Below are 23,517 nucleotides of genomic sequence, written 5' to 3' on the forward strand. Positions count from 1 at the left end.
TGAGTGACTCAGTGTTAGTGTTTGCTTTTCATCAAAACTCAGAAGCCTGGAAGGGCCCTAAGGCTGGATTTCCGGTTCCCTCCCACCCACCCAGTGACGTCACCGGCCCCAGGGGCCTGCGCCCTGCCGCCCCGCCACCCCTCCCCGTCCTAGCGCAGGGAGGTGCCCCGGTGTTCCCAGAGTAGACTCGGTGGAGCAAACTAACCAGAAAAACACATTTTTGCCATTTCCCCACCTGGTGACGTACTACCCGTGCCGAGGGAGGGACAGATCCCACCTTAAAGGAAAGAGGTCAGAACTGAAATTTGCTGTCATTCATTTTCCCTGAAAAATGTGTGCTGGATTGAAAAGCTAAACTATATGCTCCCGAAGTCCTTTAAGGGGCCAGTGAACGGCTAAGCGTAGAAGCTTCAAGAACACGTCAAACCTTTTAATCTCCCTTGCTTTGTTCCTGATGTCAAGAAAATACGAATATAAAGAGCTTTGTGTTTAAAAACAAACCCCCCCCAGTGTCTTTGTGAACCATACATTCAAACAGAGTCCGAGACCACCTGCTGCTGACAGAGCTCTGTACCCAAGCCCTCGGCACGGCCTCCTGCGCCGGCGGTGGGCCAGGCCGGCCCGTCGCCCCCCATGCCCGCGTCGCGAGGCCTGAGCCTCGGGCTGTCCAGTATATACAAGATGTACAGTGGCAGTGGCGCGCGGCGGCTCTACTGCGCAGGCTCCCCGTGGACTCGGAACCGGTAGAGACACGTGTACTCCGGGTGGCCCCAGTTCGAGGAAATCCGGAGTTCCACGATTTGGAAAGCTCTTTCAGGTCGCTTCTGAAATCAAAGGGGAGACGATGAAACACACACTTATGGATACAAACACTCCCAAGCCCAGTCGCCTTCCCCATAATGACATCTGAGAGGAGGGCCAAGCTGGGAACGATGTGCCCAGGCATCCAGCGCAGGAAACAAAGCTCAGGTGAAACTGGCTCATCACGAGCTAGACCTTGCAGGGAACAAGCCTGTCCTGAAGAGGCTCCTTCAGCAACAAAGCTCGGCACGCGGCGCCCCGTTCCCTGGAGGCTGACCCTGACACCCTGCTCACGGAAGGGGACGGGGCCTGTGGGGGCGGCGGAGGAGCTCACCGGGACCGGGAACGTCTGGAGTGACTCCCCATCTTGGTCGAACACAAACTGTCCCAGCAGCTGCCCTTCCTCTTGATACTCGTTTTCTAGCCCCTGAAACCAAAACGAGACCGTCATCGACTCACGGAACGTGGGGCCGACAGCAGCCACAGGCTGAGGGGCCGGGCCCCAGCGGCGGGCGGGCGGGCAGGGGCGAGGAAACGAAGTTCTCCAGGCCCACCCACGTGCCGCCAGTGCGCCCTCCCGGGAAGGAGGGCCAGGCTTCCCAGCACGTCTGACCTGCCTGCACGCAGCAGGCCCAGGCCAAGGGAGGATAGCCGCCACAGCAAGGACACGCGCCACTGCGTGGCGGGCGCAGCTCTGGGAGCCACCTGTGGGGGGCGGGGGGCGGGTACACTCACGTAGACGGAGAAGTCCCTGGGGGCGCTGGTGATGTTGCCCGTGGGCGACAGCGTCTTGGGGATGTGCTCCAGTGCAAAGCTGGTCGGGCGGACCTCCATCGACAGCCGCACCACGAGGTAGCCCTGGGAGCCCCTGAACGCCCAGCAGTTCCCTGGGTAGATGTCAGGCTGTGGGAGACCAAACATGGGACTCAGCGGCGGGACAAGCCCTTTGCCGCTCAGAAGCAATAAGAGAGAAAGACAGAACATATAAATAAAAGAACGTTTTGCAGATAAAAAAACTCATCATAAGCAAAATCAAAGGACAGGCTGGGGAAAGGGGTTTGAGCTTAAACCCCAGAGAGTGACTGTCTCCAAGATGTGAGCAAGTGTTACACCAGCTCAAGCACCCAGAGCCGTAAAGTGGACGAGATGACAAACACGTGCTGAAGAAACGGGGGTGCACGTGGTCCCCAACCACGTGAGAAGGCCCCCCAACCGCGAGGATGGAGAAACGCAAGTTGATGTGGCAGGTGCCCCAGGGCTCGCCTCCCGGGCCCTTGTCCCTCAGGTGGACCACGTCTGCTCACGCGTGCTGGTCACATGCCCCCAGCCCAGGCCCGGGGAGCCTGGCCCCCACCCGCATGGCCCCTCCCCGCAGCGCTGGCTGCTGACCAGAACGGCCTCCTGTGCCGCAGGCGGGAGGGGAGGGGCAGGGCAGAACGATGCGGCTCATCCTCTGTGCCCTGGGCTCCGAAGGTGCCCTCTGCCCACCCTCAGAGAAGGCAGCTGGGCCCTTCAATGCTTCCGTCCCCCGCCAGGGACCGCGTTCCGTCAGCACCACAGAGGGTGCGGGAGGCGCCAGTGCCTCTTGTTAGGCGCCCCGGGTGTGCTCTGGCAGGCCCCGCCCTGTGGCTGCACCCTCTCAGGGGTCGGAGCTGAGCCCGGGTAGGGGAGTGGCTTGTCCCCGCTGCTGCTCCCTCCTGCGCAGCCATACTTGCTGCTCACCCACCACGGCCACGGCCCCCCGCGCTCCTCCCCGGTCAGCTGCCAGGCTTGGTCTTGCTCACGTGCCCCTAACCTGCGGAGGACAGCTGTCTCCTGACACTGCAGACCCAGGCCGAAGACAGCGGGCGGCGCAGGCAGACAGCGTGCCTGAGGCCGCGGGGAGCCCACGGGCGTGTTTGAGGGCGCGTGGCCCATGGAGCGCGGGGACTGACCGTGCTGGGAGCCAGCAGCTACTCGCCAGATGCCCGCCGGGCTCCACGGGCGGGGCGAGGGGCGGGGCAGGGCTGAGGGCCACGTTTTGAGGTTCACGGACAACAACGCCGTGCTCAGCTTGCTCACAAGCTCTTTCAGCCTAGACTTGAGGTTGTTACGTGAAAGGCAAGTGACCTGCAGGTGTTTCACATTAAAAAAATTACTTGAGTTTTCTTCCCAAAACGTTACTGGGAGGCAGCAGTTGCGCCAGATGACGCAGGCCCTTCACCCTGCAGCCCTTTAAGACGCTGCGACCAGCGCAGGCCCAAGGCGCCCCCCGCCCCCCGCCCGTGAGCAGGCCCCGCCCCCCCAGGCCGGACGGGGCAGCGAGGCTCCCCGGTGTTTCGGGTTGACCGCGGGGTGAAGGGACAGGCTGGCGCTGTGCCCACTGCCGCTTCTCGGGGTGGCAACTGCCCCGCACGGCGCGGAGCCGTCCACGGCGACAGGCACGCTCTTCTGTCCGCACCCGGCGCCTCGGCGGGACGCTGGGACTGCGGCCACGGGGCGGCCGGCCCGGGACGCGCCCTCACCTGGATGACGACGCGGGGCGACTGCGAGAAGTACCACAGCGGGATGCCGAAGAGGCTGATCAGCGCCGTCCTGGTCTCGTAGGTCTCCGAGCAGCGCGTGCTCAGGACGCTGCCACCTGCAAGAGGGCCCGCTCGCCTCAGCCCCTGCGTCCCCGCCGGGGGAGCTCTCGGGGACGGCGTACACGCTCTCCAGCTTCTACCGCGTACAGAGAAGCTGCCGCTGCGGGCCGGCCCCGAGCCCAGTCTCGCGTTTCCCAAGCCCCGTGCAGGCGTGTGGCTGCTCTCAGGCACACAGGTCGCACCCACGGACACCGACGGGTCCCGGAGCGCGGGCTCCTCCCCGCCTGCCTGCGCCTGCTGGGACGGCAACTCAGAGTGACCTTCGTCCCAAGTTTCTGAGGCGCGAACCGTGGGCCCGACGGGCCCCGCTGTCACCGGACAGGCGCGGGGGAAGGGCGTGGGTGCCAACGGGCGCAGGGCCCCACCGGGACCCGGGGTGCGCCAGGCCCGTCGGCGAGCCCCCCAGCCCCAGGTCGCGCAGGGCGGGGTGGCGCGGCCGCGTCACTGAGGCCGGTCTCGGCGGCAACAGGAAGCGCGAAAGGAGGCCCGCTCGCCCCTTGACAGGAAGCGGGGCGACGCGCGGGTGCCACGGCATAGGTCTCGCGAGGAGCCGACCGGAAGGGGCAGAGGGTCCGCCGCGCGGCTGCCGTCCCGGCCCCACGGGCGCCCGCCACACACCTCGCAGCCGGGGGTGGAACGGGGCCGCCGAACTGTCTCCCCAAAACACCCACTGTCGTTCTCCCAAAGTCTCCTTAGATACGGGGCCCACGTTTTTAGCTCACAGAGAGTCGATACACGCTTTGTTTAGACATAAAACCTTTGACCAGAATTCTGAATAACCGGTACACCAACCCGTAAGGACCGACCCTGCTTCTAGGAAAAAAACGACAGGGCGAAGAGCTTGAATTGCCACTGGCTCCAAGGAGCAGTCAAGACATCACCTGACGTCTTTGAATTGCGAACAATTTCCTCAGAAATCACTGAACTTCAAAACACGCAACGAGGGTCTCCGCGCAGAGCGCGAGCTCCCGTCTGCCTGACGCCGGGAGGCCCGGGCGGTCCTCGCGCAGAATCGCCCCGCGGGCTCCCAGGAGCGGGGGCGCGGCGGGCCCAGCCCATGGGGACCAGGCGCCTGCCCAAGGGCCCCACCGTTCGAGGCCCGCCCTGTGGCGAGCCGGCCCCGCACCGCAAAACTCCCTTTTCTCCAGGACACGTAGGTCTGCCAGCTCTCGTGCGTAATTCCTGAATTTTAAAGATTCAGGAAACCGAGCCTTTCTGTGACGGGCGGGGGGGGCGCCCGCGCCTTCGCCATCTCCTCGCAGGAGGAGGGGTCTCTCCCGTGTCTCACCACGTGTCACAGGGAGGCGGGTGGCAGAAGGCGCACTCATGGGCCACAATACCTCGCTGAGCCACGATTCGCAGGTTTCAAATACACGAAGCCCTGAAGTTTCCTGCGCTGGGTCTGTGGGCGGGGAGCACGCGGCACTCACAAGACCCCAACCTTTTTTTCCTTCTCTGAGGAGCCAAACTGGCACCCCGCTGCCACTGGCCCAGCGGGTTGGCTCCCCTTCAAGGCTCTCGTGACCTGTCCCCGCGGGACGGCGTGGCCCCCGCCATGTGCCTGTGAGGCCGCACCCGCCGCCAGCGCCGCGCAGCCAGGAGACACGAAGCAGCTGCCCAGGGCCACCCCGCCGCGGGCCCCTGGGCGGGCACCCCGCCGCGCCCCCGCGAAAAGCCAGCTGTAGTCTCCCTGCTGGCGTCGCCGTCAACCTGTCCACAGCGCCACAGCAGGGACACACGGTGAGCTGAGCGCTTGCTCTGAGGTGCCGCCCGGTACCCAGCTGGAGAACCCGAAGCCCCTGAAACGCGCCCGAAGTGGGATTACGCTGATGGGCTTCTACCCACGCCCGCCGAGAGCACCAGCAGCACAGCCCGGCCTTCCCGGGCGCACGGACCGCGCCGTCAGCCTGGAGCGTGAGCGGCGCCCCGGCGCGGACGCTCCAGCTCCTGGAAGCGTTAGCGGCGCTGTGGTCGGAGGCGCGGAGGCAGCGGCTTCCAAGCCTGCACCCTGCGAACGGGGCTGCCCGGCTCCGTCAGCGGAGGCCCACGGACTCACCGCCGGACTCCAGGGCGAAGTCCACCATGCCGGTCTTGTCCTGGGAGTACAGCTTCAGCGCGTTGTTCACGATGACGTGCGCTTGCTGGGCGGAGGCACGTGCGGGGGGGGGGGGGGGGGGGGGGAGACAAAGCTGCGCGTTAGCGACGGGGGCGAAGGCCCGACGCTTCGGGGAGCCCACGCCGCCAGCCGGTTCTGTCTGGGGCCCAACAGGCCTGGGGGACGTTCCGGGAAACGCCAACTTCCGCCTGCACCGCGGCAGGGCCGCCGGCGGACGTGGGCGGGCACTGGGGCCTGTCCGCGGGTCCACAGCAGCGGCTGCGGCCTGGGGCCAGGAGACTGGGAGGGTCTGGAGATTTGGGAAGGTTTGGGGCGCCAGGCAGATGGGGCCTTCGGGACAAGAAACCTGATACAGCGGCAAGGGCTCCCGAGAGGCCGCCGCCGCCCCCGCCCCGTTCCCCGCCTACCGCTTCGGTGATGCCCGCGGCGCCCTGCTCGCGAACCGCAGACAGGACGGCGTCGGCGGTCGGCGCCTGCCGCGTCACGGAGACATGGTGCGTGATGTTGCGCAGGACGCGCAGCTCCAGCTCCCGCAGCAGGGCCTGCAGGTCGTCCTTGCTGACGAAGCGGGACGCCAGCCCCTGCAGCAGCTGGTCCAGGGAGCCGTCCTGCCGCCCGTCCGCGAACAGGAGCCGGACGGTCTCCCTGACCTGCGCGTCGACCTGGGAGAGTCGTGGGCAAACGGGACAGAAGCCTCTTGGTCCCGCGCCCCTGTCCCCCGACACCACGGAGGCGCTGCCCACGCCACAGCTTCCCCGCGGGGAGTCGCGGACCCCGCCCAGGGCGCTGCCGGGGGGACGGCAGAGGGGCGCAGGGGGCGGGGCCCACGGCACAGGCGCGTGGGGGCAGGGCGGAGGGGGAGGGGCCCCTTGGCTTCCAGGCACGTAAACAGGTACGTGTGCGTCAGAGACGTCCACCTGCGTCAGAGACGTCCGCCTGCGCAGCCTCCTGCACGGCCGCGCGCAGGCCCCCCCCCCCGCGCCCCCACCGCCGCGCCCCAGCGCGTCCCGCCCGCTCCGCCTCCCGGCCCCGCAGGGACCTACTTGTCCCCGACCTCCTGCCTCTCTCGGACTCCGGCTGAGCCCTGCACACGCCAGCGCAGGAGGGCGACAGGATGCGGAAATTCGGGGGAGTGGGAGTCTTATTTTATTTTAAACGTTATTTTAACTCTGTAAAATCGTTGACTATAATAAAACAACGTTTTTAAAGGAAGTTCATGGCCCTGAGACACGCACCCGGCTGGCCTCTTACTTTCCGCGGCCACACAGCGCGCGGAGGCGGAGGGCACTTACGTGCTCGCGGACAGCGTGCGCCTCCTCGCAGCGGGCCTTCAGCGGCTGCCAGGCGGCCAGCTCCGCCTGCAGGCGGCCCAGCTCGCGCTCCAGCTGCGACACCGTGGACAGCAGGCGCCGCTCCTGCTCGGCCCCGCTGGCAGTCGGCGGGGGAGGGGAGAGGAGCAGGCTCGGTCACCTCGTGCGGGGGCAGCCGGCGCGGCCCCCAGGCGACCCTGGGCGGCTGCCACCTGCCCCGCGTGCCGACGAATCCCCACGCCGCTTCCCAAGTCGGAGCCCCAGAGGTGTTCCCAGGCTGCGAGGACGTGCCTGCCCAGCGTGTCCTCGTGGAGGGGAGCGCTCTCCCAAGACCCGTTGGGTTTGCGCTCAGCGTGTACATTCTCTCCTCACCGTGACAAAAAGGCTTCGGGGGTGAGATGGGGTTTGCCAGCGGCCATTACAAAGCTGAACGGGAACTTTCCGCGGTAACGGAAGGGGCGAATGAGCTAACAATGCACAGTTCCCGGGTCAGCTTCAGTAACTGTGTGTGCGCGTGGGGACGGCGTGACGCACCCACTGCACGGCTCCACGGCTGTTAACGCTGGTTTACAGCGGGCGCCGTTGCTGACACGCCAACGACACGCTCAGGAGAGCGGCCGGCGCGCTCCCGGGGAACCCTGGGAGGGTACCCCCATCAGCCTCTCAGACACGACTCTGCGGGCGCGGGGTGGCCCTTCTGCGGTCCTTCCAGAGGACGCACGGCCAGACCCCGACCGCAGGCCCGTGGGACACCGAGGGGCCGGGAGGGGCCCAGAGAGGCTCACGCTCCGCGTCGGGCGCCCGTCAGGCCTCAGGAATCACCGAGCCTTGAAGGGGGACGTGTGGACACACGTAGGTACAAAGAGACCGGCAGCGCTCAAGAGGGAAGGGGAAGCCACGGCGCCTGCGCCCGAGGAGCGGGGCGGAGGGCAGGGGGAGCGCCGGGGGAGCCGGGAGGAGCGGCGTCCCCCTCCCCAGGAAGCTGCCGAGGGGCCAGCGGGGGACGCAGCTCAGAAGCGGCCCGGAGCCCCTGCTCCGGAGGCGACAGGCGGCAGCTGCGGTGCCACTGGCCCGTCCGGAAGGCAAGGTCCCGCCCACACGACCGGGCTGAGCCCCGACGCCCGTGGCGCTGGCAGGGCACCACGCGGAGCCGCCCCTCACCGACTGAGACGGGAGCCCCGGCTCACCCACGCCCTGAGGTTGGCCGCCGAGCCCCCACGTCGCAGCAAGGGGGACCCCGCCCCGGGGTCACTGTGCCGGGGAGCAGACAGTGGGAAGCCCCTCAGGCGCCTCCGCCCTTCGGTGGCTCCGCAGGGCCGCCCGGGGGGACCCACAGCTGCGCGTCCCCCGTGGAACCAGGCGCGGCGGCCCCGCCGCAAGGCCCGTGCGGGGCACGGGGGTCCCCCTACCTCGCTGTCCTCAGCCGGGTCTGCTCCAGCTCCTTCTGGATGGCCTGAAAGGGAGGAGGAACCGCACGCTCACTCTTCACAAAACCACGCGCTTGGGTGACTCTTCACAAAGACCCCACGTGTCTGTTGGGAGTCTGTCCCCCATAACCCAAAGTCCAGACCTGCTAGTTGGCAGGTGAACGGTGTTCACCTTCGGGAGCAAACTTTCAAAAGACAACCAGCAGACCCCGGAAGGGGCCCAGACCCCGCAGGAGCCGCCGACGCACTGTCACCGCTCCTGGCTGGCACCGGGGCTCCGCCAGAGGCGCGTTGGCAGCCGCGCGGCACGGGGTGGGGAGCGAGCCCCCCGGCCACGGCCTGCGCGGCACGGAGCCGCCGGTGGGCACTGAGGCGGGGGTCAGGCTGCCCCTGTGCACAGGACCCCTCTCGTGGACGCAGGGCGGCCCCACCCGCTGCTGCGCTGGACGCGCCTGCGCCAACCCGGCCGGGGTCACGGCCGACTAGAGACCCCAGGGCTGCGCTGTGCGGGCGCCGCGGTCGGCCTGCTGCCAGGCCCCACTCCGTGCCCGGCGCAACATCCTGGCCCCCCCGCCCCCTGCCTTGAACGTCTGAGAACAGACTTTCCCCACAGAAAATGACCGCTGAGGGCAAGGACAGGCCCCGCCTTCCCCGCCTGGGGACACCGGACGCTGGGGTGCTGTGGGGACAGGCAGGAGGCAGACTCGGGGTCGCAGCCCCACTCGGCGGCTCAGACCCAGTGAGCAGGACACGCCCAGGGGGCACTGAAGCCGCAGAGGGAACCCCGGGCACGAGGGGACAGGCAGCAGCTCGGGCCTGAGCCGTGTGGCCTCGGGCGGGGCGGCGCGGCGCAGAGCAGGTACCTCGGACTCCGCCGCCAGCCTCCCGAGGGCGTCCTCCAGGCGCGCGAGGCGCAGCTCCTGCTCGTGGCCACGGGCCGCAGCGTCGGCCTGGAAGAGGGCAAGGAGCGGAAGGAGGGTCAGCGAAGGGAAGCGGCGGGCGCACAGGGACCGCACGCCCCGTGGCTCGGCGTCCCTGCAGGGGCTGGCCGCCCAGGGGCCCGGGCCCGAGGGCAGAGGGCAGAGGGAGACGCGCGGCCCTCGGTGTGCGGGGCTTTCGTGGCACTCACGCCTCATCTCATTCCAGAACGCAACCGCAGGGGCTGGTAAACGTTCACGTAAAAGCAAGACCACAAAAGATCCGCCCGAGGCAGAGCGCAGGGTCGGCCGCAGGGGCCAACCCCAGGCAAACCCGCAGGGGCCTTCCTCAGACGCTCGCCGGCGGGGGTGGGAGGGGGCAGCAGCGGTCGCTGCCGGCAGGCCCCGGGCGGGGAGCGAGGGCGGCGCCGCGCAGAGCCCGGTGTGGAAGCCACTCTGCTCAGGGACGGGGCTCTGTGCTGGGCCATAGGGGGGCAGGACGTGGTCCCCGTGGGGCCGCAGCGGAGAGGGTGGTGAGGGCGGGGCCTGGACGGCCTCAAGGTTTTAATCCAAAACATCTGAGTCACATCGTGTTGGAACGTAACCAAAGGGGCGTGGGCTCTGAGGGACGTGGGCCGACCGTCCTCTCCTCGAGAACCTACACCGAGTACACCAGGCGTTCCCGCGGAGGCCCGCGGCTCCCCGTACACTCCCGCTGCGCCCCCACCCCGTGGGCGCCCCCACAGGCGGGTCCTCTCTGGTGGGGGCCAGGGCACTGCTGCCCCCCAGCTGCTCAAGGAGAGGAGCCCCTCGAGGGCCCCTCGGGCTCACCTGCGCGCCCGGCAGCGTGCCGGCGCCGAGGTCCTTCAGGTGCTGCCCCACCACGCTTCTCACCAGGGACGCCACCCCGGCCCCGCCGTCGTCCAGCTGGTCCACCTGCGCCCGCAGTGTCTGAAGCGAAGCGGTCAGTTCTCTCAGCTTCGTGTCACGGCTCTGACACTGTCCAGACAGAGAGGCCACCTGCCTTTCCACCTCTCTCATCCAGTGCCCGGGAGGGGCCTCCGCTGCGCCCTGGGACAGGAAGCAGAGGCTCTCTCAGCAACGCCAGGGAGCGTCGCGCTGGCGTCCCGCAGCGGCGGCCCGGCAGGGACCAGAGCGCCTCGGCGGGACAGGCCCGCGCGGCAGCGGGGACACCAGAACAGCGCCGCTTAGACTTTCCTCACGTGGCAGCCGGAGGGGTGGGGGGAGGTTTCTCTTCTTTACGCTTTTTTCCCCAAAGTAATGAATGCTGTTTTCAAATTACAACGACCCAAATAACGAGATTACTCTAAAAACGCAGTGGGAACTAGTTCACAGCACATAAGGAGATGAGTGCTCAACACTATCCTCTAACCTGGGGCGCCCAACCCGCCGGCCCGTTCGCAGCAGGAGGAGGAGGGGCCCTCGCGGACAGACCGTGGCGCTGGGGGCCCGGGCTCGCTACCTGGGGAGGCTGGGGCGGCGCCGCAGCCCCAGGGGAGAGTGCGCCCGGGGGCTCGTCGACCCTCAGTGTCCTCAGCGTGTGTGTCCAGCTGAAGGCGGGCAGGAGGGAGAGGAGGCCACCCTGGCCCCACGCACAAAGGCCCGCACCTTGGGGAGAGAAAAGCGGTGCTGGCTGAGGGCGGCCGCGCACAGCTGGTCGCCGGAGGTTACGGGGTCGGAGTTTACCTACCTAGTAGAAGTAACAGCGGAATGAGCAAGATTAAAAACTTGCAAGCATTTCGAAGGCACCTAGAAATAAAAAGCAAAGACGCTTAGGGGAAGCCCGAGGCAGGTCCAGCGTGCCCTGTGCCTTCAGGCAGCCTCTGCCCGAACAGCCCAGCCCTGTCGAGCAGGAACCCCCCGGCAGGCCCTCGGTCTCCTCCACGAGGGGAACCTGCCCACACAGCGGCGTCTCCCTGGTCCCATTGACAAGCAAACCCTGGCCGCGCTGGGGGCTGCGGGGAGGCGCTGGAGCGCCGTGGACGTGGGCCCACTGCGGTGGCCTGGTGCCACACGTGGAGGCCAAGGGCCTGGCCCCCCACACGCCCCCTGCCCACGGCTGTTTCCCTCAGGCGTGGCACCAGCCTTCCCTCCTCACAGGAGTGGTTTAACAATCAAGAACACAAGCGTTTTGTAAATGGTAAAATGGTACGTAAGTGCAGGACTTCAATGTACCAAACTACAAGAACTACATGATTGTCAAGCAATACATTGAACAACGTCCTGCAATCAGCACAAGGTCAGCACTTGAACACATTTGGCTGACAGGGCACTGGCCTCCTCACCTGGTGAGAAAAAACACGTTCAGCCACGAAATCAGAGTGACCAGCTGGTACCACCCGCTCCCCAGCCACCAGAGGATCCCAGCGGCCGCCTTCCCTGAAACAGAAAACACCAGGCGGTCTCGGGACATGCCCTCAGGACAACCAGGCTCCCAAGCGCGGGCCCAGCCGGAAGCACCAGGAAGGACCTCGGGAGGAGGCGCAGCGGCAGCGGGACAGCGCATGGAGAGCCGCCGGCCGCACAGCGCCACGCCCACACCCTCCCGCGCAGACACACCAGCGCGCCACACAGCGCCCGGCATGCTCAGCAGGACATGGGTGAGGCTCGTAGAGGCCACCCCAGCGCACACGCCTCAGTCCCAGCCCCTTAGCAGCGCGCGGCCGCAGGCCAGCGCGCAGGACACGCAGGCTCATGCACCCAGAGCACAAGGCGGGACTGTCACGCGGGGGGCAAAGCGTGGGGCCCCGGCATGGAGCTTCGCTCCGGGAGGCAAGTTGCTCCTGCTGGGGCCTCGCAGAGAGAGGGCGCGCAGAGCCAAAGGAACCACCTGGGGCCGCCGCAGCTGACCACAGGACTGAGAGCACGGCCCACGCCGCGGCCCACGCTGCAGCTCCGGTCCTCCGCAGCATCCGCCCCGCGACAGACGAGGCGCGGGCGGGCGGCCCCCTTGAACACGGGGCTCTAGGACACCAGCTCTCCGCAGCTGCCATGCGGGAAACACCTACGGACAGGGTTGCACCCAAACGCTCTCCTATCAGCAGTTGATTCCCTTTCCGAGAAAAACAAAAAGCAGACTGGGCCAAGTCCAAGCGAGATGCTGACCGACTGTGAGAGCCCCGCCCTCGGTCTGAAGAGGACCCCCCCCCACCTGCCTGCAGCGGCCCCGTGAGGCCCGACTCAGGGGCCGGGGCTGCCGCAGGCGCCCCGGTGCCAACAGGGCTGATGGGGAGAGAGCCTGAGCTGCGTGGAAGTACAGCCAGTTCCAGACCCCAGGGCCCATCGGCAAGGCCTGGCGAGGCGAGGCCGGCCCAGGACCCCGGGGAGTGCCGCCCCGCAGGCTCACGCTCTCTGGGAACAGCGCGCTGGAGCTGCCGAGGTGCGGGGGGCGGGGGGAAGGATGGACCGCGGGGGTCCTCCGTCGGGCAGCCCGCGCCACGCAGGCCGGAGCGCGCCCCAGGCGCCCGCCTCGCTCCGTTTCTAAGAGCAACCACAGAGAGCAAGGCACTTGCCCCGGCGTTGTGTTGGCTCCCGAAACCGTGTGGTAATTCCAACAGGGCTGACAGGCACAGAAATGGGTTGAAGAGGCTTCATCTATTGTTTTAGCTTTATCTTCATCAAGGAACAGTTAGGACGCACCTATTTTTGAAGCGCGGCTTTGAAAACAAGGCCTCCGAAAAAGGCGCCCCCGCGCCGAGCGAGGGCAGGCCCGCCTGGGGAGACGGCCGCCGCGAGCGCAGGGCCTCGGGCAAGGGCTCGGGCGGCGCGGGGCCGGCCTCGGCCACGCCTTTCACTGAACCTCGGGGAGGTTCTTTCTCACACCTTTAACTTAGGCCCAAAACACCATGAAGCAGCGTTCAGGGGAGGGGGTCCCCACGTTTCAAACCAGAGTTCACGGGTCGCCAGCGCGTCTGTGACGAGCCCCGGACCCCATGCGTGGACAAGACACAGCGGGCACACGGGAGAAGCGACAAACGGCACAGAGAGGTGCGGGAGGCCACCTGCGCGGGAGAAGCCGGGCCGCTCGGTCCCCACGGCCCCTCCGGTCCCCGAAGCCTGCCAGCGGGTGGCTGAGTGGGTCTCCAGGCGCTGCGTCCCCTCCCAGTCGCTGCCTGCGGGGGTGGTGACAAGCAGTCAATGTGACAGGTAACACCACAGACCGTCCGTTCAAAACCGACGAGGCGTGACAGTGACAGTTGGAAAGAGATCAGGAAACCCAATTAGGAAGAAGAGGAGAAACTCGAAGCCAGCGCCGCCTGGCGGCCGGTCGCTCCGCCGCGCTCGCCCCCGCGGTCCCGCGGCGGCCGGTCCAGCCCGCCCACGCGGACGGCGCGGCGCGCACGCACAGCCACAGGCACCCCGCGAGAGCACCGCCCGCGGGGGGCGAGCCGTACTCACACAGCGAGTCCCCGTTCACACGGAGGCGGCCGTCCTCTCCGCGGGGCTCTGTCGCCGTCATCCCGCCGCCGCGCTCGGGACGGGCTGCAACACACGCAGGGGAGGCGCGGGGAGCTCAGCCAGCGCGAGTGCTGCCCAGAGCCCCAGGGGGCCGGCCAGCCCGGGGCAGCGGGGGGCGGGGGGGGGGGCGGGCAGGCGACAGGGCAGCGGGGGCGGGGGGGGGCAGCGGGGAGGAAGGAGGCGCAGGCCCCGCCCCCGCCAACACCGAGCCCTCCCGGCGCTCTAACTGCTGCCCAAATCAACGGCTGTTCTTCAAAAAAAGTGGAAGTGGAGTATGTTAACTTTTTATTTAAAAAGTGACTTCAGAGTAACAGTCAAGCACTGATCTACTGCCGGAAAACCGAACCGCACCCAGGACCCGTGCGCAGCTCCGCAAGCCCCTGCAGAGCGCGCCCAGCTCGGGCAGGAGAGTCGCGTGAAGATGGCAGAGCAGGAACGTGGCGCGCCACGCTGCAAAAAGGAGAGTTTTCTCCACCTCGAAAGCATTATTTGGTGGAAGAAAGGGAAAAAAATGATTTAAATACCTTTTGATTCATGGCTTTCTGACTTATAGCTTTCTGATTCACGATCTTTTGATTCATAGCTTTTCAATTTGTAATTTTCTGATTCGTAATTGAGCTTCATTAAAACCACTCGAAAGAGCTGGACTAAGAGTGACGACAAAGACGACGACGTGTAAGTGGCCAGCCACAGAGTCCTGTCCACGCAGGAGGGCGCGCCGCCTGGTGAGAAACCGTGAACACAGGTAAGCTCCCCGCGAGGCCGGCGCTTCCTCCCTACCCGACCCGGCGGAGAGCCAGGCTGCTCCTTCAGGCAGCGCGGCACCGGCTTAGTCAGCGATGCCCCGGAGGTGCCGTGACGGCAGGCGGCGCTCTGCCTGGGGGACCCGTGTCCCCCCTCTGGCTGGGCAGAGCTGTCCACGCCGGTCTCGCAGCAGCAGGCCCCGCTAACCCTGCGGGGCTGCCTGCCGGGCCCAGCACCTCCCCGGGTGGCCGTCGCCGTGCCGGCAACGGGGCGACAGAAACGAGCGGCGTGGCCTCGGGAGGGTCCGCTCGGCGAGGGAGCCGCTGGACCCAGGGCGCCGGCCGCACTCTGCGATTCGTTATTAGTGCCGGCGCTTCAGCGGATATGATGGGACCCCAGATTCTTTTCTCTATTAAGTTAAGACAGGGTGCGGGGCGATGTCCCCCAGGTCACAGTTGCTGGAAAGGCCTGTCTTTGGGCAAGCTCCCTCCCTGAGGGCGGAAAGCAGGCTGGCTTCCTGGCGGCCGGGCACCCAGGACCCCGACGGGCCCCCCGACCTGGCGTGCCCCGGACCCGGCTCGTGCCGCCTCCCTGGCTCCCACAGCCCTGGGGACACGGACGGGTGGCGTGGAGCCAGCTGGGGCTGGGGCATCGGAGCTGAGGTGATTTTAAAGAAACGAAATCACGGATGCAGGCTGCGGTGAGCCGGCGCCCCGGAGGAGAGCGCGCGGGGGGCTCCTGGCTGCCAGCGCCTGTCTAGCCGCTGTGCCGTGCCGAGGCCGAGCAGAGACACTGCTTCCTAAGGCAAGGCCGGGCCAGCCTCGCTGATGACAGAGAGAACATCGAAATCCCATTTTTCATCCAGCAAACTGAAAAATTTGTAGAGTACGAAAACACGAAAAAAAACTGGCAGGCGTCTGCGGGTGGGGCCCTTGTAGCGTGGGAGCCGGACGGGCTGGGAGGGTCTATCTTTGTGCGGCATCTCTTTCCCAGCAGGGACGTGGATCAGGAGCTGCTGGCTGGAACAGGCTTGCAAACTACATCTGAACTCGCGACCGCGCGTCCGGGAGAGCGGCCGGTGCGGCTGCCCCGAGGCTGGGACCCGCAGCTGCCGCTGTGTGGATGGAGCCCTGGCTGCTGCCCCTGGCCGCAGGCGTGCAGCCCTGGCTGGCTCGCTGCCCAGACCCGAGCCGGCTGCCCGGCTGCCTGGCTGGCGCGGCAGGCACTTTGGTCCTCGCGCCCCTGACAGCTGGGCGGCCTGGATGGGCAGCATCCGGGTCTGAGCCACCAGGACAACTGACGCGGTTTCACAGGAATGAGCCCCTTTTCTAAGTCAGTTCATGCCTTCCGCTGGGGGACAGGAGCACGCCCCAGGGACACACAGGGTCCGTTCTCAGGGTCTAACGCAGCGTGGGGCCCAGGCGTGGCCACGTTGCCAGACTCCCCGTCGCCGAAGGGGACGCCCGCCCTGCCGCGCGCACAGCCCGCCAGCCCCGGCTCTGGGAGGGCTGCCGCCTCTCCAGGGAGGGACTCTGACGCCCGTTCAAGCCCGTCTGGCGCGAAGCAAAGGGCTGCCTTCGGGCAACTTGAACCTCCAGAGGCTCAGGACAAGGAACCCCCGGGTTCAAGGGGGTCCGGGATCTTTACCCGTCTGCTCCCCTCCTGGCCACTCTGCCCAGGACACGGACACGCGTGTGCACAAGCACAGGGACAAGGACAGGCTGGTGCACCAGCAGAAGAGTCAACTACCATCAGACTCTGATTAAATAAACGTTGCTATCGCCATGAATAACAGAGAGAGAAACACAAAACAGTGAATTTCAATTAACATAAAGTGAGAAAGTTGCAAAACCACGTATGTCGGGGGAGCGTTTCAGACAAAACGACGTCTCTCTCTAGGTTCACGTGCAAAACTCAGGTGCTGTCCGCACCTCACTGTGAGTGACCCAGCGCCACGCACTGAGCTGCACATTTTTTGTCGTGTGGATTTCACCTCACGTCGCAGAGCACGAGCGCCCACGCTGGGCGTGTCCCGCACGCAGCGGCGCCTCGGGGCGCTCGGCGACACCAGAAGGGGCGCGGGGCCGTCGGGCGGGCGCGGCCCCGGGGCCAGGACACCTGGACGCAGCCTGGGGGGCGGCTCCGGCCGGGCGACGGGTTCGGTGACTTTGATCCCCCCCTCGCACACCTCTCACTCCCCAGTCCAGTACTCTCCACAGACACTTCGCTCCCAACAGGGGACGGGCTGCTGGGCGCGGTCAGCGAGCTGGTCCTACAAATCGCGGGCACATCCTGCAACAGCAAGGGAGGCGGCCAGCCCGGCCCGAAGCAAACGGACACAGAATAACACCTCATGTAAATGCAGATCAAAACAGACAGAACACAGAGGTAAACCATAAACATATACATAACTTTTCTCTTCAAAGACAGTCAAGAGTGCGCGCCCTGACCGGTGCGGCTCCGTGGGCTGGGCATCATCCTGCGAACCAGAGGGTCGCCGGTCAATGCCCAGGCAGGGCCCAGGCCGGGGCTGCGGGCCAGGTCCCCGGGGGGGCGCGCGAAAGGCAGCCCCACAAGGATGTTTCTCTCCCTCTCTTCCTCCCTTCCCCACTGTTAAAAACCAGTCAAGAGCAGTTTAAGCCAGGGAACCCCAGCGATGGACTTCCGGAGGCCGCCTGGAACCTGCACCCGAGGACAGAGAGCGGCTGCTCCCAGTCACAGACAGAGCCAGGGTGCGCCCTCACTCCAGGGTGACGCTTTGCCCCCCCGCCGCGACGGGGTGTGTCAGCACAGCCTCAGCACCCCTTCAGCTGTCCCCTGGGGCCCCGGGGACAGCACTGGGCAGGCATGGTGCCGCCCGGTGGGGACGACCCGTTCCACGGGGCTGCCGCAAGGGCTGGGGAGCCACCAGGCAGAGCCGGAGGAGTGGGGGGCGGGGCGGGGCTGCCCCCCCAGCCGCTGTCCTGCGGTGTGGTGTGGCTGAGGGGTCGGCAAGGCGGACCCCACAGACGGAACCATGAGCGCCAGCAGCTCTAACTGCACACCCACCCCATCTGAGAAACAGGAGCCGAGCGGCCTCGTGCGCCAGGCACAGCCCGGAGCTCCATGGGCGGGCAAATGCGGCCCTGCCCTCCTGGCGCGTCCCCGGGGTCCCCGCCAGCTCCCCGCCATGCGTCCTCCCGGGCCAGGCAGACCGGCCCGCAGAGCGAGCCCCCCGGGAGCCGCGGCTTGGAGACGAGGTAAGCACGTTCTCAGTCCACAGCTCCCTGGCCTGTCCCTGCCACGTGGGCACAGTGGCCACGGGCAGGACCCGGGGACAGTGTGGAGTGCCGGGCCTGCAGGGGCATCTCCCCCACGTGACGGTGCCCACAGGGAGCCCGCAGGCCGGCCTGCAGGGGCCACAGCCCCGAGAGCCACACGGCTCTGGAGCCGCTGCAAGGGCCGCCTGCCCAGAGCCGGCAGCCAGACGCAAACATCCACCTCTGTTTGCTCGGGGCCGCGGCTGCAGCGGGACCCACAGGTGAGAGCAGCCGCCTGCAGGGCTGCAGGTCCGGGGGGCGGCGGTTCCCTCTGGAGGCGGGAGCCCCTGCAGAGCCGCTGCTCTGGCGCCGGCGCGGGACACAGCACCGCCTCCTGTCCAAGTGCAGGTCACGGAATTCAGACGCTCCCAGGGACAAAACCCTAGCCAGGTAAAGCGGAACTTGAAAGAGTATGAGAAGGAGCAAAGCTACACTTTGGCACGTTTCTTAAACTTTTACAGGGCAATTTTGAGTCCAAGGCAAACACTGGAACCATGGGACGGGACACTCACGTCTCTGGGTGCGGTCTCTGGAGTGCACCCTGGAGGTGGTGTGCGCGGGGGGCGTCTTCCCGGCCGACAGCAGGGTGCAGGCCCGGCACGTGTAGCCATTGCTCCGGGCGGCGTCTGCGGCTGCGTCGCCGTTTCCCTGAGTGACAGCCTTCGCGCCACCTGAAGGTTTCAAAAAGCGGGAGGAGCCTGTTCGCACACCCTGTGGACGCCTGACGGGAACCCCGCTCTCACAAAGCAGGGGAGGTGGTCAAGGGCTGAAATCTTTACCTTTAAGGTCTCCATCGTCATCAAGACCTAAAACACACACAGATTGTTGCAGTTGAGCTCAGATTGCACAAAACAACACACAACAAAACCCACTCACAAAAGTAAAAATTACGTTACTGAATCAGCATGATGGCACGGGCTCCGATGTATTTCCTAAAATGCCTAAAACTGACGGCAACCTCCCCAGATGGACGCCCACTGTGTCCCGACCGAGGCGGAAGGACGTCTCTGACAGGACGCGCGCACGGCCCTGCAGGCGCACGCTCAGCCCGCGTGGAGGGGGGGGGCGCCGGGCGCCCTCCTGTGACACAGGGCCCCGCACCCCCGCGCGCTGCCTGGGTAGCACGAGGCCCCACGCGTCCCGACGGCGGCCCGCGGAGCCCCACCGATGCCGGCGCCCCCGGAGCGCCCCGTTCCGGCCCGCGCTGCCCCCCGTGTCGTGCGTCCCCGTCGGGTGCTTCCCAGCGACGCCGCGGTGCCGGCCCGCTCTGCCGCCGAGGACGGCACCACCTGCTCCGTGGCTGTGCCCACACAGCCCATGGCGGCAGCGCCCAGGCGGCACCTCCCGCGCGGCACCTGCGGGCTGCTCCGCCCGTAGCCCAGAGGACGGCGCCGCCGCCAAGGCCGCACCGGTGAGTCGAGAGGAGCCCTCGGCCTTGCTGGGCTCCGCGGGCCCTGACCTCCCTTCTCCCAGAACCATCAGAAATAACCGAGCGGTAGCTGACTCACCCCAGAAGTGGTCCACCTGGGTCTGCTCTTGGATCAGAGACTCGTCCAGCACAGGCGGCGGCACACAGGCCGAGCCCTGCACCCCGCTGCCCAGGCCAGCGGTGACCTGCCGGGCGGCGTGGTTCCCACCGGCGGCCAGCGTGCCCGCGCCTCGGCGCTGCTTTGCCGTTCTGAGAAGGAAGGACGAGGAGCACGTTCACAGGCTTTTCCTTGTAAGTACAAACTGATCATATTTTACCAACACAAAACCTTTGAGAATAAGTACAGTATTTTTAGGGCAGCAGATCTTTAGGTCTTTCTGCTGTAATGAGACATTTATCAGTTGGCGAAGGGAGGGCTGAGCTGGGGTCCCAGAACTCCTTCTAAGGCTACATAACAAAACAGTTTCCACGTTAATTTTGGGCTCTGTGTCACCAAAGTCGTTAAAACTTAACAAGCATATAAACAGCCTAAGTATAAACATAAGAAAATTATGAGATTTCTAAATTTAACTTCTCCCTCCCTCTTTAAAAATGTGACCACACCCCCCCACGCCCATCTGCGCCTTTGTCGTTGGTCACAGCAGGGATGGGCCTGCGCGGGCGTCCCCGGGGAGGGTGTCCGTGCCCCTCGAGCACGCGTGGCGGCGCTTGGGCCTTGAGCAGGGACGCTCAGGGCGCTGCGGGCAGGGGTGGGCACAGGGCCGCGTGCGAGCGGCGTCAGGGGCCCGAGCTGGCGGGGCGTCCTCACGCCAACCCCGCGCGGGAGCCTCCTCCCCGTGAACGCCGAGGCGCCCTCGCGGCATGTGCCGCACGGTTGCCGGGATGGCAGCGGGGCTGCGGCCACCACACTAGCCCTGCTGTGCCACATGCGTCTCCCTCCTAACAGCACTGTCCCTGCTCCTAGCGAGCCCTTCCGAGGGAGCCCCCCGCCCGGGGCGGCCACAGGAGGGCGCCGCCTGGACCCTCTCCTCTGACCCACACAGGCCTTGCTGCCCTGCGGCTCTGGCGCTGCAGTGGCGGCAGGCCCAGCAGAGGGGTGGTGCAGGGCGCCGCTGCCGCCTCCTGCCTGCCCGTGGCAGAGCCCATGCAGCCCTGCCCGCGGCGCGGCCAGGGGCGCCCCGGGTGCGCGCTCATGACCTTTGGTTCCGGAGCACGGCCTCACCGCCCAGTGGGGCTCACCTGTCTGCTCTGTCCCTCAGGGAGGCCGCACCAGGGCCCCCCGCCGGGCCGCCCCCGGGGCCATACGTGGTGGTGGCCAGGCGCAGGCTGCGGCGGGACATCCTCGGAGAGTCAAATACAGGGTCCAGTCTGTGCGCCGTCTCGAAGTCCAGAGCTTCAGAAGAGTAGCTGGAACTGGAGGAAAGCAAACGTGTCAGAAACACGTGAGGCTCACAGCCCCATCTTTGCAGCAGACAAGACGAACAGCGACCACAGCACGTTCTGTGCGGCAAGGGCCACACACAGCCGTTGCCGTGACACGACGCCTCTGCAAAGCACAGGGAGCCGGTGCCCCGTCAGCGCGTGTGGAGCCGGGGCCCCAGGGGCCAGGGTCGAGGGCCAGAGCCCCAGAGAACCCCTTCCCGCAGCGCTCCGTTCCCGGGGATCCCGCCCGAGGGCCAGCGCGGCCACCGGTGCCTGCTCCGGCAGGAAGGGGCAGTGACGGCTCCAGGGCAGGGAACCCCCGACACACGGTCCCCGCAGCCCACGCGTGCAAGTGAAGAGGCGGCAGGCGGCTGAACCGCCAAGCTCCTCTGCCTCTGTCCCCCCACAGCCGGGGACAGGCCTGCAACAGGGACTCGCTAGAGGCCGTGCCCTTCTGTGCTGCTGGCCAGCCGTTCCACTCCACTCAAGGCTCGCTGCGCACCTGCTCCGGGCCCGCCCGGCCTGTCCGGGTGGCCGGGCGGCTCAGGGCCCCCTCGCGCTCCGACTCACAGCCGTGCTGGCAGCGGGGGCCGCTTTCGCCAAGACCATCTTCCACTTGGATGGGGGTGCGGGACAGGAGGCAGAGCTCAGGCCAGGGACGCTCGGCGCCCCTCCTGCTGTGCGGCCCGGCGCTCTCACAGGCCCCGGCCAGTCTGCAGCCCGGGGGCTGGGGAGCCCGGAGCTGGAGGGTCACCACCAGTGAGGCGTGACCAGGAGATGACCTCACCATCCAGTGGGGCGCAGGGGGCCGCCACGGCCTGTGAGGAGGGGAGAGGAGGACACAGGGGCGGGCTCCCTGACCGTGACTGACCGGCAGGCACGGAGTGTCGCGCGCCCCGGAGGCACATCCGGGGCCGCGGGGAGCAGCTGCTGAGGCACCGTGGGGAAGGACCTGCACCCTGAGTGGGGGAATGGCCGTAGGAGTGTTTCGCATGGTACCTGATACTAAAAAAACAGTTTCAGGATCAAGCTCCTCCCAAACGCAATAGATCTGGCACTCGGGGGAGCTGGGTCGCAGCGACAGTAAGCTGACACCATCGCGTCAGGTGACCGTGAGGCCGGTGTGAGGCAGCCACACCCCCCTCGGAGGCCGAGTGTGCTGGGTGAGGCCAGGGCTCCTGCTGCACTCGGCCTCCGGTTCCTTCCAGCGCCTTCGGGCCCGAGGGCGGTGTGAGCTGGAGAAGAGCCTGAACTTTCAGGTCAGAGTCCCCCCCATGGGGCTCACAGGACAGCAGCCCTCTATGAGCCTGGCGCCAGGGGCCGCCGGTGGCGTCCAGGCCTGCTCCGCTCTGCCCCAGCCCAGGCGGCGCTCGGGCGCACGGGCGCCGCCCCGACCCCCGGGCCTGGCCTCCCCACGCGGGGCCGCCGTTGCCGAGAGCCCTGGGAAAGAGCCGCTGGGAGGATGTTGTCACGGCAGCAGCAAAGCTGCCCATCCCGGGGGCTCGTGGGGGGGCACACGACACAAACAGGACCCACCCATGCTTCCTCCCCCCAGCCCCCGGCGGTCGGAAACAGGGCAGGTCCGCGCCTGCTCACGCAGGGAGGCTCCGGGCGCCTGGTCAACGCCAAGGGAAGTCCTCCAGGGTCACCCGCCCCGACTACAACAGACACGTGCTCACGCAGGAAACACAGAAACACCTGGAAGGCTCTCTTCCAGGGTCACAGAGACTCCACCCCCAGAGCTAACTGGGGCTGGCTCACAGCGGGGGAGGGCAGGGGGTCGGGGCTGGGGCTCCGCCCAGGCCCCCAGGGCCCGCAGCGCAGGTCCCGGCCACCGCGTGGAACAGGCCCCTGTCGACAGTCGGGCCCGGGGCCCAGGGAAGGACCCCGGGTCTGCAGGGGCGCGAGGCGCCGGGCACCCCAGCCAGCACAAGGCCCGGATGCTGTCAAGGGACTTCCCTGACTTTCTGTGAAGCTGGGGGGGGGGCGGGGAGGGGGACTGTAACCTGGGGTGTCCAGCCCTGCCTGACAACGCTGGGGTCGCCTGGTGGTCAACGCCACCACTGTCTGCGCCCCCTCCTGGCTTCCAGGCCCCCCCCCCCGTCCCCACACTCTGGCCCTCACAGCCCTGCTGCTTCCTCGCCAGCAGCCAAGGGGCAGCGTCTCCGGCGGCCTGCACGGCGCCAGCGTCTAGATGCACTGCCCCCCGCCCCGAAAAACACAAAACAACCAATGAGCACGGACCCCCCCCTCCCCACCCACCACGTGCTGGAGTGGCGCCCGCGCTCCCGGCCCTGCCGCCGGCCCCGGCCCACAGCCCGCCCCCCTTCTTCCCAACTGAACACCCGCTTCCCCAGCGATGGCAACGGCCGGAGCCCTCTGCTCCAGCGCCGCCTGCGCCCAGTGGCGCACCCCACGACGGGGGGCTCGGGGGGCTCCCGGGACAGCGCCCCCCCCCCCGGGCCTCACTCCCCAGGGGGCCCATCGCCTGAGAAGTGACGGGACTTCAGCGGGTTGGCAAGTGGACGCCACGGCCCGGCTGCCACACCAGAGGGGAGACCCAGGCGGACTCCACGCACCCTGCTCTCAGCCACAGGAAGTGCCACGTGTAGTGTAGTCATGGCAACAAACAAACGGAAACCTGGCCCAACCCAATCTGTGCATCTAACTACAGCTTCCAGGAAATGCAGGTGGAAGCCTCAGGCCGAGTGACCCACACAGGACGTGAGACTCCTGCTTAGGCCGATTTCTTTTGACGGCTGTTCAAACAAAAGGAGTGTCTGGGACCTGGAGCACCAAGGATCTGGTGTAGTAAGAAGTTATTACAAGTTATTTTAAATTACTAGGGGCTCTTTGTTAGATCATCATCTTTTAGAGATTCGCTTCCAAGCAGCCTGCTGGGGAGGGAGGGGCGAGGGGCCACGGTGGTCCGGGCCGCGCCCTCTGCGG

General features: G+C 66.9%; 1 protein-coding gene across 3 annotated transcripts in view; it reads right to left on the bottom strand.

Moving 5' to 3' along the window:
• Positions 1-104: 104 nt before the first annotated feature.
• The window catches only part of SUN1 (Sad1 and UNC84 domain containing 1), a 37,499-nt gene continuing 14,086 nt past the window's right edge, over positions 105-23,517 (bottom strand). The window contains exons 3-23 of one of the 3 annotated variants that reach the window (XM_054574282.1): positions 20,386-20,559; positions 19,226-19,395; positions 18,497-18,523; positions 18,230-18,388; positions 14,199-14,396; positions 13,615-13,698; positions 13,218-13,328; positions 12,047-12,220; positions 11,502-11,595; positions 10,907-10,965; positions 10,679-10,824; positions 10,027-10,266; positions 9,142-9,228; positions 8,261-8,304; positions 6,834-6,969; positions 5,949-6,203; positions 5,482-5,566; positions 3,306-3,421; positions 1,537-1,704; positions 1,136-1,228; positions 105-824 (exon numbers count right to left, since the gene is read on the bottom strand). In XM_054574282.1, the coding sequence (XP_054430257.1) occupies positions 711-824; positions 1,136-1,228; positions 1,537-1,704; positions 3,306-3,421; positions 5,482-5,566; positions 5,949-6,203; positions 6,834-6,969; positions 8,261-8,304; positions 9,142-9,228; positions 10,027-10,266; positions 10,679-10,824; positions 10,907-10,965; positions 11,502-11,595; positions 12,047-12,220; positions 13,218-13,328; positions 13,615-13,698; positions 14,199-14,396; positions 18,230-18,388; positions 18,497-18,523; positions 19,226-19,395; positions 20,386-20,559 (2,734 nt within the window). In that variant the 3' untranslated portion in view covers positions 105-710. The remainder of the gene's footprint in view (positions 825-1,135; positions 1,229-1,536; positions 1,705-3,305; positions 3,422-5,481; positions 5,567-5,948; positions 6,204-6,833; positions 6,970-8,260; positions 8,305-9,141; positions 9,229-10,026; positions 10,267-10,678; positions 10,825-10,906; positions 10,966-11,501; positions 11,596-12,046; positions 12,221-13,217; positions 13,329-13,614; positions 13,699-14,198; positions 14,397-18,229; positions 18,389-18,496; positions 18,524-19,225; positions 19,396-20,385; positions 20,560-23,517) is intronic. The other 2 variants (XM_054574343.1, XM_054574412.1) reach the window with 2 other exon arrangements.

The sequence above is a fragment of the Pteronotus mesoamericanus genome, unplaced genomic scaffold (genome assembly GCF_021234165.1).
Source record: "Pteronotus mesoamericanus isolate MK-2021 breed Mesoamerican mustached bat unplaced genomic scaffold, CSHL_Meso_final contig_1, whole genome shotgun sequence".
Taxonomy (NCBI): Eukaryota; Metazoa; Chordata; class Mammalia; order Chiroptera; family Mormoopidae; genus Pteronotus; species Pteronotus mesoamericanus.